This window comes from Calcarisporiella thermophila, assembly GCF_041956535.1.
Source record: "Calcarisporiella thermophila strain CBS 279.70 unplaced genomic scaffold VTP21scaffold_15, whole genome shotgun sequence".
Taxonomy (NCBI): domain Eukaryota; kingdom Fungi; phylum Calcarisporiellomycota; class Calcarisporiellomycetes; order Calcarisporiellales; family Calcarisporiellaceae; genus Calcarisporiella; species Calcarisporiella thermophila.
Window position 1 is genome coordinate 324502 of NW_027192205.1, and position 17203 is coordinate 341704.

General features: G+C 46.9%; 7 protein-coding genes across 7 annotated transcripts; 6 read left to right on the forward strand and 1 right to left on the reverse strand.

Moving 5' to 3' along the window:
• Positions 1 to 121: 121 nt before the first annotated feature.
• Positions 122 to 1294, forward strand: VTP21DRAFT_2720 (uncharacterized protein; the record flags this gene model as incomplete). Its single annotated transcript, XM_069392944.1, has 1 exon — positions 122 to 1294. One exon carries the CDS (start codon positions 122 to 124, stop codon positions 1292 to 1294), a length of 1173 nt encoding a protein of 390 aa, XP_069249968.1.
• A 748-nt stretch (positions 1295 to 2042) lies between these two features.
• VTP21DRAFT_2721 (uncharacterized protein) lies at positions 2043 to 5712 on the forward strand (the record flags this gene model as incomplete). The annotated part of the gene is made up of 3 exons (XM_069392945.1): positions 2043 to 2141; positions 2222 to 3079; positions 3148 to 5712. 3 exons carry the CDS (start codon positions 2043 to 2045, stop codon positions 5710 to 5712), a joined length of 3522 nt encoding a protein of 1173 aa, XP_069249969.1.
• Positions 5713 to 6073: 361 nt separating this feature from the next.
• On the forward strand, positions 6074 to 7299 carry VTP21DRAFT_2722 (uncharacterized protein; the record flags this gene model as incomplete). The annotated part of the gene is made up of 8 exons (XM_069392946.1): positions 6074 to 6094; positions 6167 to 6249; positions 6332 to 6455; positions 6523 to 6624; positions 6680 to 6823; positions 6884 to 6996; positions 7062 to 7194; positions 7267 to 7299. 8 exons carry the CDS (start codon positions 6074 to 6076, stop codon positions 7297 to 7299), a joined length of 753 nt encoding a protein of 250 aa, XP_069249970.1.
• A 336-nt stretch (positions 7300 to 7635) lies between these two features.
• VTP21DRAFT_2723 (uncharacterized protein) lies at positions 7636 to 9912 on the forward strand (the record flags this gene model as incomplete). Its single annotated transcript, XM_069392947.1, has 10 exons — positions 7636 to 7779; positions 7846 to 8187; positions 8251 to 8385; positions 8443 to 8470; positions 8537 to 8658; positions 8719 to 8889; positions 8956 to 9063; positions 9125 to 9197; positions 9276 to 9416; positions 9494 to 9912. 10 exons carry the CDS (start codon positions 7636 to 7638, stop codon positions 9910 to 9912), a joined length of 1683 nt encoding a protein of 560 aa, XP_069249971.1.
• Positions 9913 to 10684: 772 nt separating this feature from the next.
• VTP21DRAFT_2724 (uncharacterized protein) lies at positions 10685 to 12324 on the forward strand (the record flags this gene model as incomplete). The annotated part of the gene is made up of 5 exons (XM_069392948.1): positions 10685 to 11000; positions 11072 to 11291; positions 11355 to 11832; positions 11892 to 12108; positions 12188 to 12324. The coding sequence occupies 5 exons, from the start codon at positions 10685 to 10687 to the stop codon at positions 12322 to 12324; spliced, it is 1368 nt and encodes a 455-aa protein (XP_069249972.1).
• Positions 12325 to 12707: 383 nt separating this feature from the next.
• Positions 12708 to 14886, forward strand: VTP21DRAFT_2725 (uncharacterized protein; the record flags this gene model as incomplete). The annotated part of the gene is made up of 10 exons (XM_069392949.1): positions 12708 to 12996; positions 13069 to 13086; positions 13156 to 13193; positions 13257 to 13293; positions 13368 to 13488; positions 13560 to 13702; positions 13770 to 13899; positions 13963 to 14188; positions 14258 to 14536; positions 14605 to 14886. The coding sequence occupies 10 exons, from the start codon at positions 12708 to 12710 to the stop codon at positions 14884 to 14886; spliced, it is 1563 nt and encodes a 520-aa protein (XP_069249973.1).
• Positions 14887 to 15346: 460 nt separating this feature from the next.
• Positions 15347 to 16660, reverse strand: VTP21DRAFT_2726 (uncharacterized protein; the record flags this gene model as incomplete). The annotated part of the gene is made up of 3 exons (XM_069392950.1): positions 15347 to 16232; positions 16287 to 16485; positions 16546 to 16660. The coding sequence occupies 3 exons, from the start codon at positions 16658 to 16660 to the stop codon at positions 15347 to 15349; spliced, it is 1200 nt and encodes a 399-aa protein (XP_069249974.1).
• Between the last annotated feature and the right edge of the window lie 543 nt (positions 16661 to 17203).

Below are 17203 nucleotides of genomic sequence, written 5' to 3' on the forward strand. Positions count from 1 at the left end.
ATGATCCTTCTGCTGCTGCTTCCCCCCCCATCTCGCATAGATTTACAATCCCCGTTGGACTCCCGATAAACCACTTGATATCCCTCGCGTCCCTCCGCTTATCTTGTCGGAGAGAGTCACCATGGACAATAACCCCGAGTTCTGCTACGTCGACTTCAGTCACGCCTCTGACCATCCCGACACGGCCGGCATCTATGACACCCCCTGGTACACCACCACCGCCACTTCTTCTTGGCCGCCCACGTTGCCGCCCGAATTATCCGATTCAAACCCGCGGAACCTCCCGTGGCCTTTGGGCAGCCGAGATTCACAAGCTAAGCATGGGCTCCTTCAGGCCCCACATGCTATCGATCCCACCTTCCATCCCCTCATGCTCGAGTGGGAGAGCGAAAATGCGCAGCTTCCCTTAGCTCTCCCCCAGGTTTTGCCTCTCGAGCTCATGCAGGTCGATCACGAGCAGCTTCCCAACCGCGTCAAGCAAACTTCTCCCCCAACATCGGATGCCAATTACAAGTCACTGATTCCTCCCCCCCTTGTGCTGGACCTGCCTCCATCACACCCTCCTCCGCCACCCTCGCTTCCTGCCTCCGCTCCCCCGCCGACCCCCGCTCCGAAGGAAGAGCCTTTGCCTACCCCCCCCGATTCCTCACCCGAGAAGAAATCCGCGCCGGCCTGCGTTCCGGCCCAGCCACCAGCAGCAAAAGAGGACAGGCGCCCCTCTAAGACGTTGAATCGCCGTAACTCCACAAAAGCAGCGCGCAGTCTTGAATGCTTCAATTGTCATGTTACCAAGACCCCCCTTTGGAGACGGACGCCTGACCGCAAACACTCCCTTTGCAACGCTTGTGGCCTCTACTTTAAGCAATACAAACAGCATCGGCCGCTTCATTTCCTGAATAAACACGCGGGGATTGTGCTGGCCGAGGAGGCAAGTGGACCGGCCGATGCCGCGACCGGCTCCTGCCCTTTCCCCCACTCCCAGACGTCGATGTCCCAGGCCTCCTTATCTCCGCTGCAATCGGATGACCTTGAGAAGAGCGACGCAGCCTTTGAGGACACAAGGGGAGAGCGGCGCGAAGCCGGCAACTTCAAATATGAGTATTGTGCCGAAACGGAGGACGGCTTTTCTTCGGTCGCCTCCTCGGGGAAACCCCCGGTTGCTGTACCTGAAATCATGGACGAATCACAATTTCTGCAGCTACTGAACCGGATGGACCGCGAGCAAAAGAAGGTCTGCCTGGGGGTGTTAGCGAGGCGCTGTGATATACTCCGTAATGCGCTGGGACACTCTTGAGCCGCCGGATAATGGCTCTGACGCTCTTTCTCTGCTTATTCATACTTGTTTAATGTTTCTTTGTATTTCTCCCCTTCTTCACCTCGGTCTTTTTTTAGCGTTTTCGTGTTCCTATTGACTGAAATAAATGCCAAACAATCTTACGGAATTTGTCCCCTGTATATGTCAATATCAATCCTTAATTGACATCCGTCATAGGCCAGGGGGGGGGGGGGGAAACTGTTGGTCTAGAGGGAGCACGCTAAGGGATAATTTAGCCCTCTTTCTGGGGTATACGCTGTAAAATGACCGAAGAACGTCTTATAACGAGAGCTCTTTTCTTATTGTCCTCTTACTTCTGACACTTGTATCCACTGTTCCTGGCGCCCTCTATTTTTTTTCTTCAGAGAACAGCTCCAGATTTTTTACGGAAAATATCGTGGGAAATATTAATCGATTCGGATTATGAATACTGAAAGTCATTACTTTATTCTTTTTCCTCTGCTGTTTCTCCTTTGCATCTTTTTAACGTGTGTATATATTAAATTGCAACTTCTCCCCACTCAATTCTTGGAATTTGCCTAATCCCCCCTACTTTTTCGCGCCATAAAACAAGGTATGTCCCCTTTTCTATTTCTCGTTATCAATTCTGGTACACGTGAATTCTAAGATAACCTCGATACAAATTCGCTGCATATTTCTTTGCTTTGGCTGTTTCATCTACAATACTATCCTAAACTTCAGTTCTTCTCGGATTTTTAGCTAACAAATGTCACCCGGGTTCAGCCATGAACATTCAGTGGACTCCATCCGCCACAGCAGCCAAGTGATGGGCCACATGAAGAAGATTATGGTGGTGAATCGAGGGGTAATACGTCATAATTCACCAGCGATCTTTTCCCTCCCTACTTATGCTTTAATTTTGTTTGCTCCCTACTCTCCCATTAGGAAATTGCCATCCGAGTGTTCCGTACAGCGCACGAGCTCTCTATGCGGACAGTCGCCGTCTTTAGCCATGAGGACCGGTTATCCATGCATCGCTATAAGGCGGACGAAGCTTATCAAATTGGAGCCCCCGGCCAATTCACCCCTGTAGGTGCCTACTTGGCAATTGATGAGATTGTGCGCATTGCCAAGGAGCACGATGTTTCGATGATTCATCCAGGTTATGGTTTCCTCTCTGAGAACGCCGAGTTCGCGAGGAAGGTCGAGGCGGCTGGGATTGCATTCGTTGGGCCCACTCCCGAGGTAATTGAGCAAATGGGTGATAAAACTAAGGCGAGACAGCTGGCAATGGCATGCAATGTGCCCGTTGTGCCTGGGACGCCCGGCCCCATTAGCAAGCTCGAAGAAGCGCAAGAGTTCATCAAGGAGTATGGGCTTCCAGTCATCATCAAAGCGGCGATGGGTGGCGGTGGCAGAGGTATGCGCGTAGTGCGTGACATCGAGTCTTTAGCCGACTCCTTCAAACGCGCACAATCAGAAGCTCTCGCCGCGTTCGGCGATGGCACCGTGTTCCTTGAGAGATTCCTTGATAAACCTCGCCATATCGAGGTCCAGATTCTTGCAGACCATGCGGGAAATGTGATCCATTTGTTTGAGCGTGATTGCTCGGTCCAGCGGCGGCATCAAAAGGTGGTTGAGGTTGCTCCAGCCAAAACATTGGACCCGGCCGTGCGTGAGGCCATCTTGGCCAATGCCATTGCTCTTGCCAAGGAGTCAGGGTATCGCAACGCAGGTACAGCCGAGTTCTTGGTGGACCAGCAGAATCGCCACTACTTTATTGAGATTAACCCTCGTATTCAGGTAACTGCACCCGCTCGTTGCACCCATCCCGCCTTATCCCTAACCACTCTCTTGCGTGACCTGTCTAGGTGGAGCACACTATTACCGAGGAAATTACGGGCATTGATATCGTGGCCGCTCAGATTCAAATTGCCGCGGGCGCCCTCTTACACCAGCTTGGACTCACTCAACCGCGCATCCAGCTGCGAGGCTTTGCGATCCAATGCCGTGTAACCACCGAAGACCCCTCCCTCAATTTCCAGCCTGACACAGGAAAGATCGAGGTATATCGTTCTGCCGGTGGAAATGGGGTTCGCCTTGACGGAGGCGCCGGTTATGCAGGGGCTGTTATCAGCCCCCACTACGATTCTCTCCTGGTCAAAGTTACCTGCTCGGGCTCGACCTATGAGGTAGCACGCCGCAAGATCGTTCGGGCTCTCGTCGAATTCCGCATTCGTGGAGTTAAGACCAACATCCCATTCTTGCAGCGCTTGCTGACCCACGAAGTCTTCATGAATGGCAACTGCTGGACCACGTTCATTGATGACACTCCAGAACTCTTCCAGCTTGTGCGATCGCAGAACCGCGCCCAACGCTTGCTCGCTTACATGGCCGATGTGGCCGTGAACGGAAGTCAAATCAAAGGACAAATGGGTGAGCCAGCTTTGCGCACTCCGATCGTGCTGCCCCCACCCCCTCCAGGCATGGATTTAAGCCAACCCTGCACCAAGGGGTGGCGTAAGATCCTTGTCGAGCAGGGGCCGGAGGCGTTCGCCCGCGCGGTTCGCAACTATAAGGGAACCTTGATCATGGATACCACTTGGCGTGATGCTCATCAGTCCTTGCTCGCGACTCGCGTGCGCACCATTGATCTCCTCGAGATCGCGCCCATGACCTCGCACGCACTTGCAAATGCATTTTCACTGGAAATGTGGGGTGGGGCCACCTTCGATGTTGCGATGCGCTTCCTCTACGAGGACCCGTGGGATCGCCTGGCCAAACTACGTGCGCTCGTGCCCAACATCCCCTTCCAGATGCTACTCCGTGGTGCTAATGCAGTGGGCTACACATCCTACCCCGACAACGTAGTGTACGAGTTCTGCGAGAAGGCCGTTAAATACGGAATGGACGTGTTCCGTATTTTCGACTCGCTCAACTACATGGAGAATATGCGACTTGGCATCGATGCAGTTAAAAAGGCGGGGGGTGTGGTCGAGGCAACGATTTGCTACACCGGCGATGTCGCGGACAAACAGCGCACAAAACACGACCTCAACTACTACCTCAACCTGGTTCAAGAGCTGGTAGCGGAGGGCATTCACGTGCTTGGCATCAAAGATATGGCGGGTCTTCTTAAGCCCGAGGCTGCGCGTATTTTGGTCGGAGCTATCCGCGAAAAATATCCCGATTTACCAATCCATGTGCACACCCACGATACTGCAGGGACGGGTGTGGCCTCAATGTTGGCGTGCGCAGCGGCCGGAGCCGATATCGTCGATGTGGCGATCGACAGCATGTCCGGCATGACTTCACAGCCTTCGATGGGGGCTCTGGTTGGTGCGCTTGAGCATACCGAGCTTGGCACGGGGATTCGTCTCGAGGATGTGCAAGCACTGAATACCTACTGGGAGCAGGCACGCATGCTCTACAGCTGTTTCGAGGCGAATGTCAAGGCAGCCGACTCGTCGGTGTACGAGCACGAGATGCCCGGTGGCCAATACACTAATCTCATGTTCCAGGCCGCGCAGCTTGGGCTTGGTACCCAATGGCGTGAGATCAAGATCGCCTACGCGGAAGCGAACAAACTCTGCGGAGATATCGTCAAGGTGACCCCCTCCTCGAAGGTGGTGGGAGATTTAGCCCAGTTCATGGTGTCGAACAAACTCAGTGCGCAGGATGTGCTTGAGCGTGCTGAAACCCTCAGCTTCCCACGCTCGGTTGTCGAGTTCTTCCAAGGTTACCTTGGACAGCCCTACGGCGGGTTCCCTGAACCTTTGCGTTCGAAAATCATCCGGGATGCCCAGCGCATTGAAGGCCGCCCCGGCGCTTCACTGCCCCCGCTCGATTTGCAACAGCTCCATAAGGAGCTAGAGGAGCGCTATGGCAAAGGTTCGATCCGCGACGTGGATGTTATCAGCTGTGCACTCTATCCACAAGTGTTCCACGAGTATCGCGCCCAAATAGAAAAATACGGTGAACTCTCCGTTGTGCCGACCCGCTACTTCCTTGCTCGCCCTGAGATCGGCGAGGAGGTTCAGGTGCAGATCGAGCCCGGCAAAACTCTCATCGTCAAGTTGTTGACGGTGGGACCGGTGGATGCCACCGGAAAGAGGGACGTGTACTTCGAGTTGAACGGCGAGGCCCGTGTTGTTGGAGTGCAGGACCAGTCGGCTGCCACTGAGCAGATCACCCGCCCGAAGGCTGATCCCTCTCGGCCCGGAGACATTGGTGCCCCTATGTCTGGGGTGGTGGTGGAGGTACGCGCAAAGGACGGCGCCTATATTCGTGCTGGCGACCCTGTTTGCATTCTGAGCGCGATGAAGATGGAGACGGTGCTCAGCTCACCCGTCAGCGGACGTATTGAACACGTTGAGGTGCGGGAGGGAGACTCCATTTCTGCCGGTGATTTGGTTGCCCGCATTGTAAAGGAGTAATACGAGTTAATTTTTATGTGAATATGCATTAGAATATTTCAGCGTACTAGTTTTTAGACTTTTCTTCAATCGCTTTTTTTTTTAACTACATACACATACATTTCATATATATTTATTTGAAAATATATATATATATATGGACTACTATTACCTTTCCTCCTAATACCCTAAGGTTTTTGATTTCTCCCCGAAAACAGTCGACGGGACAAATCCAAGCCACCCAAATTCGGCAGGCGAGCTTACGTTTGCACTTGCGCAAGAAACCTGCGAAGACTTTTTTCAAAGGGTGACGCGTTCGTCAGTTGAGAAGAATAAAAATTAACAAGCTCCTCATTTCGGTCATTTAATCGCCTATTAAACCATGAGTTCTATTGGAACAGGAGTAAGTCCATGGATCCCTACTCTTATTAATGCCAGTCTAATAACATGACATCCTCCTCTTCTTCCTCGATAGTACGATCTATCAGTATCGACATATTCACCCGACGGTCGCGTTTTCCAGGTAGAATATGCCGGAAAGGCTGTGGAGAATAGCGGGTAGACTTTCTTGAAGCTTGCGTGCAGAGTTGTGTGTCTCTGCCTCAATACATCAATTTTAATCTGGTTATTTTTGTAACAGCACTGCGATCGGCTTGCGTGTTAAAGATGGAGTGGTTCTGGCGGTGGAGAAGATCGTTCAATCAAAACTTTTAGTTCCTGGGGCAAATCGCCGCATTCAAAACGTGGACACGCATATTGGAATCGTAAGCCATAAATGATCACTTCAGCTTCCAAAATTCTGACCTGGATGGTGTGCACTGCTTTATATAGGCAACTGCTGGCCTTTTAGCCGATGGCCGCCACCTTATTAATCGCGCAAGAGATGAAGCTTCATCATGGCGTGACATTTACCGTCAGCCCATTCCTGGAAAGGTAAACTGGATAGCTCTTTTATTCTTGATTTTAGCCTCATAGTCTTTTTCGCTAGACCATCGCCGATCGTCTCGGCCTTTATGCCCAAGCTTACACACTTTACTCGAGCGTGCGGCCTTTTGGAAGCGTTGCGATTGTGGGAGCTATGGATAGTGAGGGTCCTCAGCTCTTCATGGTTGAACCCTCTGGAGTGTACTGGGTATTTCATCCTATATTGCATCTAAACCCCCCTTCAAATCTGACCTAAATCGACTTATAGGGCTACAACGGATGTGCTACGGGCAAGGGTAGACAAGTGGCGAAGACCGAGATAGAGAAATTGAACCTGAAGGAAATGACTGTTCGTGAAGCTGTTAAACATGCTGCTCGCATGTAAGTCGCTAGATAGTCTAAAATCTTGAGGCCTACTTGCCAACTCTTTTCTGCTATGCATACAGAATTTATACCGCACATGACGAGTCAAAAGACCGTGAATTTGAGCTGGAGTTGAGTTGGGTGTGTGATGAGAGCAAAGGTAGACACCAGTTTGTGCCCAAAGATTTACACGAAGAAGCTGAGAAACTAGCAAAGGTAATTTTATAACTCTCTGCAACTTGGCTTCAAATAGAAAAGCTAAAAAGGACCCTTTTTTCTCATTTCCAGGATGCATTGCAAGCAGAGATGGAGGACGACTAAAAAATACATTGTTCGAACACTAAACTATGTCTTTTATTTGAATAAATTTTTATATTGTTAACTTTTCTCTTAGCATGAAACTATATATTCCGCGATTTACTAAATATTTTTTTGGATACAATCAACCTTTCTAAATCCAACCTCAATACAGCCTAGGCTACAGCTAGCTCTGAAAACATTAATCTTCGCGCTGTAATCTCCGATATACAGCTCTCTTCATGTAAGGATAGGGATCAGATTTCGGGATTTGTCGAAGTAGCTCTAAATGATAAATTTGTATTCAATTATAAATGTGACTGCATAAGAATTAAAGAGTGCTTTCGCGACGGGCTCGCAATGATAAAAACCAGTAGCAGAGGAAAGAGGTCCTATCGCAAGAAATCCGCAGAGGAGGAGCAAGAAGATTCAGAAATACTGCCCTTTTCATGTGAGCAAGCATCGGTCTCGCAAAATTTTACCAAATTAAGCTTTGCCGATGAGGTTTGTTCTAATGGATATGTGATAAGATCATGCTTTTCATTTTGGTTACTCTGCTTGCTCGTTTAGATTCCAGAGGAAGTGCTGGAATTGAGTTATTCCAAATCTCGACTTACAATACCAGGCAATGATAGTCAGGAGGCGCCTTCTGTGGATCAATCAATATCAAACCAAATTCTGGAAAAATTGCGCAAAGAGAGAAAAGAGCTTGAAATCGTGAATATTGAGAAGAGAGGAAGAGGAATTGTCACTAGGAAACGACTCACTCGCGGAGACGTAGTTCTCAGAGAATTGCCTTATGCAGCAGTGGTGGATGATGAGAATTTGACAAGGAATTGTTCGAGATGTTTCCAGTCGGCTTCAAAGATGTACCGATGTTCCTCGTGCAAGGTACTTCATTACTGCAGTAAGGTGAGGACTCATTTTATTTGAACCCGCTATTTCAGCTGCTCAAACCAATATATGACCCCTTAGAAGTGTCAGCTTGAGGAATGGAGCGCCTTTCATAAGGAAGAGTGCGCCAATTGGGTTAGGTTGGGACGCCACGTGCCGACAGCGATACGTACTATATGCCGCGTGCTAATACGGCGAAATAAGAGTCCTGCCACCGTGAGAATATTTTTTTGGAAGAAGTAGCTTCAATCTCTAACTCTATGGCGTTTTCAGTTTGAAGAGGTTGAGAATCTAGAAAACTGTAGGCTTTCGCATGCAGCCTTTTTGATACCGAGCACGACCTTAATTTTTAGTTATTGCATAATAGTGAAATCTAAATTCCTAAGCTCGAAGCTTGAGCTTTTCGGGCAGATGAGTTTGGTAGTGAGCAAAGTGTTGCCACCGAGCCTACTCCTTTCACCTTCAAGTATGATTGATTTGTTTTGTAGGGTAAGAACTACAATGGGGTTGCAATTTGCCTGTTGCTTATGCCACTGCTTTCTTCATCAGTTCACATGCAATAGCTTTTCCGTCGTGGACGATGAGTGTGTCGGCATAGGGGTGGGAGTATATCCTTTGGCTGCCATGGTTAACCACTCTTGTTGGCCAAACTGTATCGCCATGTTTGAAGAGGATCAAATGGTGATCCGCTGCTTAAGAGACATTGAGGAGGGTGAGGAGGTAATGCCCTCGATCCCCTGAGTGCAAAGCAATTTTAGATGGCTTACTGCAACAAATATAAAACAGTTAACAATAAGCTATGTTGATATCGCTTTACCCACGGAGGAGCGACGGCGGGAGCTATTAGAACGGTACTTTTTTATTTGCAACTGCGATCTCTGTCAAAAACGCAAAGTAAGTGCTTATTATATCCACGTATCTTTGTGATGAACTAGAAAATATCTTGTCTATTTAGCCGAGTGATATAGACCTGAGGTGTGCATTCAAATGCAGCAACCAAAATTGCTCTGGGGGACTTGCCCCGTTAGGTATATTTTCCCCATTGCTGCATTTTGTTTTTGAAAAGATATCCAATGTTAATCTTCAAAATCCTTTCGCAACTTTAGATCCGCTATCCGAGGACGAAGAATACAATGAGATATGCGCCAAATGTGGAGATATAACCAAATATGACGTTCATGAGATACGCGAGAAACAGGAATTTAGCCAAATGAAATATGAAAAGGCGGTTGCATTTCAGAAGATAGGCATGTTTTGACTTGGATGTTTTCTTAGCCATAATATTCTTTATGATTTTCTTTTTCTAACTTTAATTTTCTTGCAGATCCTGAAAAGGCGATCAATTTGCTCGAAGAAACCTATTCCCTCCAATTTCCGCTGCTGCACTCGCTCAACTATGAATTGCTGCGCACTCGTCAACTTTTAAAAATTCTGTACATTGAACGCCAACGTTGGGCTGATGCTTTATCGCATACAACCTCGATTCTCTCCGCTTTCCATCAGCTGCTCCCTCCTCACCATCCACTGCTTGGGGTCCTTCAACTTTCTGCTGCTAAATTGATCTTGCATTTACTTGCAGAAAATGATAGTTTTGAGGAACCAATTAATCTCCTGCGACAAGCAATAGATGATCTGCGCGTATCACATGGGAGAAAGTCCGAGCTCACCCTGGAGGCCGAGGAGCTATTGAAGAAAACCGAGCTAGAATTTGAAGGTTCACTACGAAATAGAAATATTCCTTAAGAAAGAGGGTTTTTTTGTGAGTATGTACACTAATACCCTAAAGTTCTCTTGTGATGCTTCGACAAAATATTGTAAGATAAAAATATGTTGACCGGCAAGGGGCTAGAATGCCCTTTTTCAATTTGAGAAAGTATGGATTACTCCATTTAGGACGGGTTGAAATGCTGCCAATTCAATCATGAGAATATGTTTTTAACTCCGAGGAATACTCCGCGAAGATAAGTAATCAAAGATCAAGAACTGTAAACTGACAGTGCATCCTGTATTGCCAGCCTAAGAAAGTGATTGCAAAACAAACAGTATAAACGGCTATGGAATAAGATTTCCTGCATATTGAAGTATCCATTTATACTTCTGTCAAGCTATCTTTTTTATTTTTTTAGCGCCATTTGAATTGTTTGTGTTTTTCCTGATTTGTTTTCCAGAATATAGTTTATCGCAGCCTGATCGCAGAACAACCATCGTTTCGCCAAAAACATTAAAACGATTGTGGATAATTGTGGGTTTCAAGTTCTAACTTGGAAATTCTCTCTCAATAAAATTGCTTAGAATGTCGATTCCTAACCTAATGAATCCCAATTTCTACCGGCAAGGTACTCAGCGAAGGCGGTAAGGTACGCAATGGCGTAAGTTGTACCGCTTAGAAAGGGGGAATGAAAAGGACCGCACAGGTGACACCAGAAAATTGCGATAAAAAATAAACACATAGTTTTTCCCTCCCTTCTGCCTCCTTTCACATTGAATTCATTTATAAAATTATATTGTTACCGAAATGAAAATTCATTCTTTTACTTTATGTATACTTTTAATCCTGTTGACTGTGAACGCGGCGGCAGTGGTGCCTCGAGAGAAACGCCAAGTGCATGATGACCATAATCATGACCATTCTATAACGTCACCATCTCGGTCTCTTGCTCCCACAAATTCCGCCTCAACCTTATCATCCATTTCCCCCAACTCTACTACTTCCCCCAACCCAACATCTCCCCCCACTCCCTCACAAGACCATGCTCATGATCACAATCACGAACAGCACAGTGAGGAACAACATAATCACGCGGGCCATTCACACGGCTCAGCTCCTGAACGTAATACTAATTACTCATATAGAATTAAAGATGATTCTCTGACATCTCATTTTTGCCTTTCATCTCATTAGTGACGGAGGCCGAAATTGCCGAGCTCTGCCGGCCTGTGGTTGTAGAAAACTACAACACCAATCTCCAAATTGCAGGGTTCTTCATTATATTGGTCGCGGGCAGTCTAGGTGTGTTTATCCCCATCGGGGTGAAGCGATATGCATCCAGGACCGAGAGCGTGGCAAACCACGCATTATTATTAGGAAAATTTTTTGGCACAGGGGTGATATTGGCAACTGCGTACGTATCCACGAGTAACACAGTACCCCAGATAGGATTACTAAATTAGCGTTCTTTAACTAGGTTCGTTCATATGCTACTCGAGGCTTTTGCTCGCTTTGCATCGCCCTGCCTTCCCAGTGGGTTCCGTGGTTTTTCCGCATGGGCGCCGGTCTTCTGTATGATTGCTGCAATGCTCATTCAGTTGATCGAATACCTAGCCATCGAAAGGGCAGACCATTATTCTAAGAACCATGATCACCGACAGCAACACAGTGAGCACTCTAATGGGTCTCTCCAGACCCTTGAAGAATATGGCACACAGACTGGGAAAACGGGTGCGGAAGATGGCATCTCTTCTGGCTCACACTCGCAAGAGCTTCACCATCACCACCATCACCATGGGGCGGGTTTGCTCGAAGGAAAGGACGCTTCAAGACACATTGGTACGCTGATGCTCGAATTCGGTATCTTGCTTCACAGCATCATTATCGGAGTATCTCTGGGGGTGACTTCAGGAAGAGAGCACATAACCCTGCTTATTGCGCTTTCTTTTCACCAGGTAAAAGATAACCATTTGCGTTTGCTGCTTTATCCCCTTACTAAATAACCCAATTCCAGTTCTTTGAGGGAGTCGCACTCGGCACACGGATCGCCGAACTCAACTACAATAGCCTTGCGAAACCTTTGATCATGGCTCTAGTTTTCGCGCTTACCACTCCGCTTGGCATCGGCATCGGTATTGGGGTGCATCGGACCTATGAAGGAAACTATGGAGCGGGCCTGTTGGTACAGGCTATTTTTGATTCCCTAGCTGCAGGGATTCTGATGTATTCAGGTATTCAATATTGCTTGTCATTGTCCATTCGTGGCATATATATATTTATTGTTGGATAATCTAATTTTGTGTTCCTTAGTATTCGTCGAGCTAATTGCTATGGAGATTAATCACAACCGCAGTTTCCGCAGGCTGCGACCCTCACTGAAATTCAGCTGCTTCATTTCCATGTATATTGGCATTGTTGCCATGAGTGTCCTTGGGAAGTATCTCTAAAATATTTATTTTTCTATTTATATTTGTTGTATGCTTTCGCCATGTATGACTTATATTATACCCAACCACTCCCTCGCCTCTCTCTGCTCCTTGCTTTATTTTTTCTTTCTTCTCCTTATTCCATCTCATCTTTATAATATTGGTATTTTGCTCCAAGCGCACGTATTTTCTCAACAAGGATTGGCTAATATCATTTACCAGTGGTGAAGAAACGTGGATCGGAGAGCCAATTTGCAAATTATTAATCTTACGAAAAGCATGGCCACACTGCTTATGACAACTGCATTAATTTGCTGATTACTTTGAGTTATTTCGGTCGAAGGGCTAAGCTGAAAATCAGAAGCAGCCCAAAACTAATTTAATCACCCATCCTAGTAGTATAGATGTTTTCCTCCTTCCGACGGCGAATCCCTGCCAACTTTTACCCATTAGGTTACATTAATTCATCCACATCAACAGAAAGTCTCCAGACATTTCTCTCTCCCGACGCTGTAGTGCAAGAGGAAGCAGACTCCTCTCATTTACTTGAAGGCTTTGCAGAGGCTGACGACCGTAGTTTGAAGGAGGATCTACGAAAGAGTGACCTCCGAATAATTACTCACATAAGCCTCTGGTTAGCAATCATTTACGGACTCCAAATTGCATTAAGAGCTGTAGAAATATGGGGGTTAGGTAAAACCACTCATTTCACTTCGAGATATTGCGCAAAGTCTCACTCACACTTTCCATATTTCATTTGTATAGCATTTTTGGATGGCAAGGGTATGTACTTTTTTTGATGTTTACTCATACTCATGGTAAAAGAGTAACTGGGGGATATTGTACGATTAGAGCTCGCAGCCGCTTCAGCTGCTAGTGTGTATATGATGGTAATATCCTAAATTTTTATGGATCATTCAAACAGCTTGGTTTAATATGTTTACCATTTTCAGATCACGGGCCTAGCGCTAGGATGGGGGCTTTCTTCGTGTAATATTTTTGAGCTCTCTCCACACTTCCATATGCCTGTGTTTGAACTCTTATTTATTTTCTTAAATATTTAGTCTTGGACTCAACTGCACCTCAAGCTTTTGCCTGGTCTAATCCAAGAGAACTGAATACAATTCTCCAAAGAACGGCCGTAATAACGATCGGATTCTCTATCTTTCCGATATCCTTCTTATGGTCAATATTGCGAAAATGTCACAATATGATAGTAAAGTAAACTGATCATATATCGGAATATCCCTTAATAGGCTTCGTGCTGAATCTCTGCTAGAAAAGTTTGGACAAGAACAGCGCATAGCCCGGCTTGCCCAGCTGTATATTTATTTCGCATGGCCTGGGTTATTACCAAGCCTATTGTATGTATGTGTAAGGAAATACATGCAAGTAAATGGTATGAAGCCGCACCTTTTTACATCTTGCCTTCCTTTCATATGTATTAATCACAATTTGAACACCAGGGATGATCAGGGAAATCGCATTTATTGTTGCCTCATCTATCCCCCTCAGCTTGCTTGTGAATTTTGTGTTTGTACGATTGTTCCGCTTACATATTATTGGGTCAGCTCTTTCAAACTCGCTGATTAATTGGTATCCAGGGTCTATCCACTATTGTCTGTTCAATGACTATGCTAACCATTCGCTTAACCACAGGTATTTGCTACTGCTAAGTATTTATATAACAAAGCGCAATGCGGGGAAAGCTCAAGAATTTTCCCTGGTATGGAGTGCCAACTGGAAGGAAAAATTAAATATTCGCAGTACTTGGAACCTGCTGAAGCTTGGACTCCCTGGGATGGTGGGAACAATTGCGGATTTCCCTTTAGAGATACTCACTTTTTTCACCGGTATATTTGGAAAGAACGCGGTAGCTGCTCAGGTATAATTTACTTTCAGCTGTGGACATTTTCAGGTTTCACACTACAACATTTTTATATGTTATCCATAGCTTATCTCCATGGCAGTAGTATCTTTTTGTATGATAATCCCCTCCTCACTGGCTATTGCCTCCACTCTGCTTATCAGTGGCCATCTTGGATTACAGTCACCTATCCGCGCTCGCAAAATAGCACGATTGAGCTTAGCATTATCACTACTATACGCATCTCTTAGTGCGCTGGCTATTGCGTTTTGGGGATTTGTTGTGAGAACCTATGGGACCAAGAACAATTTGTATTTAATCTTGGGCGAGGTAACTCCACCGGTTGCATTGACGCAATTTTTCTGGGTGAGCTGCTTGACTTCGACATAGTTTCATTAAAAGTCAACTCATGTCAAGTGTTTGGATATACCTAGAGTCTTTCTGTCGTTTGGTCGGGAATCCTTTACGGTTGCGGGAAACAGCTCAGTGTTGCAGTCATCCGGATACTTTGCCACTGCGTCATAGGAGTGTTCCTTGGGCTTTTACTTGCCTTTGAATTGAATTGGAATTTAGTTGGCCTTCCTGGAATTTGGACTGGTGTTGCCCTGGGCATTGGAGCATCCGGATGCCTTCTTCTGGTGCGCATACTCTTCCTTGACTGGACTAAGGAAGCCGCTTCCATTCAGAAGAGGATAAAGGACCTTATGAAAAACTAGTAAGTGGAGCAGTAACACACGTAGATGATTATGTTCTATATACCACTTTATATTCCCCCCCCCCCCTCCTCTGTCCCCTAAACTCCCCTCTTTTATCAACCACTTGTTTTTCCTATAAATTATCTCTCTTTTTTGACAAGGCCATTATCTCCCTTAAACTGAGACAGAAGGTTTCACGTTTGACCAAAGAAAACAACTAGTCATTTAACAAATGGTATATACAAAACTCACATAAACTAACAGATATCGTGACTCAGAGCAAACAAAAACCAACACAAGACAAGAGCAAGGTTACTTTACAAGGTAATGGGCAGTTAAGAATAAATACAACCACAAGACACAAAAATATAGAGGAAGGATACTTTTCCGGCAAATCAAATACAACAGCGGAAGGGATAAACATACACATACAGACATATAGAGTGAGATATCTTACTAGCCGCATATAACTTCGCGGCTTCTATTCCGTCCAAACCACCGAGTAATCTCTTCCTCCAAAGGTGACCATGCGGGGAAGAGAGGTCTCGTGGGAGGGCCGAAATGGGCGCCGGCCATCATCCTGCGAGAGGCGTTGCAGCAGCACAGTGGCAGTCATGGTGTCAGCAATATCCTTGGGTATATCTCGTTCTCCCTCGCCTGCCAGCGGCTGAGAAACCTGGGACCTTTCGGCGGGAACAAACATGACTGCGGGACGGCTCCTGCAGACTAACGGATGCGAAATGGTGATAGGCTTATGGGGTGGGGAAGGCGAAGGGGTGATTAGGCTTCTACTCATAGGCCCATCGGCACTTGAGTGAGAAGTGTGAGATCCTCTGGAGGAAGGAGAGGCTGGCCCCCAGCTCCGAGTTGGTTCTGGCGTTTTGTAATCGTCCGAGTCGTTAAGGAGAAACTCCATTCCGCGGGGAGATGTGGGCTTGTGCTTCTTTGCCCCTGGTGGAGAGAGGATTGGGGACGTAAGACGATGGGCAGGGTAAGGAGACTTGGGCTGAGGAAGAGACGGGAGCTGGAGCGGAGGGAGTTGAGTGGTATGCAGAGGAGGAGGGAGATGAGGCTTTCTACGTCTCTGCGCTCGGGAGTTGTCTTCAATCCAGGAAGAGAGGGGTGGCCGAAAGAGTGCAATGTTATTACGCTGCATGCACAACGTTCTGGCATAGGGGGAGCGGCGGCGTTTTCCAACTCGATGGCCGTTTGTCGGCATGGACGGCTTAAGAAGAAGACACCCAAACCCTGGCTGAGATGGGTGCAAGCATTCGCTGGGAAATTCAGAGCCAAATAGAGGCACCAGGCCGTGTCGAATGGCGTAGCAAGTGCGAATCGCCAGCACGCGGGCATGGTCGTAGGGGATCCTATGAAAGAAAGTTAATCAACATCTTAAATACGCAAGTCTTCAAAATTCATACCAGGTGCCCTGGATCTTGAGAAAACCGCCGCGTATCTTCTTTGCCTGCAGTTCCGGGTTCGAATCGATCACCTTGACGATATCGGCCTTGGAGAGCCCAATGAGTTTCCATATGCTGGTGAAGTGCACTTCGCCCGTTTCGCGGTCCCACATAATTGGCTGAGCCGATGCACATGGGCCATCAAGGATGTATTCATAGACTAGAAAGTGGGTAAGGATCAGATTTATCCGCTAGCGCGCCTTTGCGGTAAAATGATTACCAGGCATATAGCCACGGGAATCCAGGCTTGTTGCGTACTTGACACTCTTCACCTTGAATTCTGAGGGGTGAGGACGGAAGCGCGGAGGGTCGATATCGCTCGTGGAGGGTTCCATTAATGTCGGTCTTAAAGAATGGGAGGTGAGAGAGAGAGAGAAAGAATGTAAGTTGACAGATTGGGAGAAGATGTGCAGAGGAACAAAAGCAGCGAGGGAGAGCGAGGGAGAACGAGGGAGAACGAGGGAGAACGAGGAAGGGCGAGGAAGGACGAGGAAGAGCGAGAAAGGGCAATGATGAGCAGCAAGATGATATAAGTATTAAATAATATGATGGGAATAAAGTTAGTTTCAGATGGTCGTGTGTCACCAAGAGGGGGGGGAAGGGGTTAGGTTGTGAAACAGCAAAAACGGGATTAGGAGTAGAAAGGAAGTAGTAGAAGGCTGTTTGCAGATCAAAAGTGCAAAATCGGGTAGAAAAGATGATATGGGAAAACCCAAATGGTCTTTAAAACTTACCGGTGTCTCTATTTAGATTATGTATTTTGCTTCGATGCTTAGTAAATCAACTCTCCTTAGTGCTCACACGCCTTGATTTTATGATAGATGGGATTGCGAAAGGGGGGACTGGGTTATGTAAGCGATGTCCCAAGAGTGTTTCGA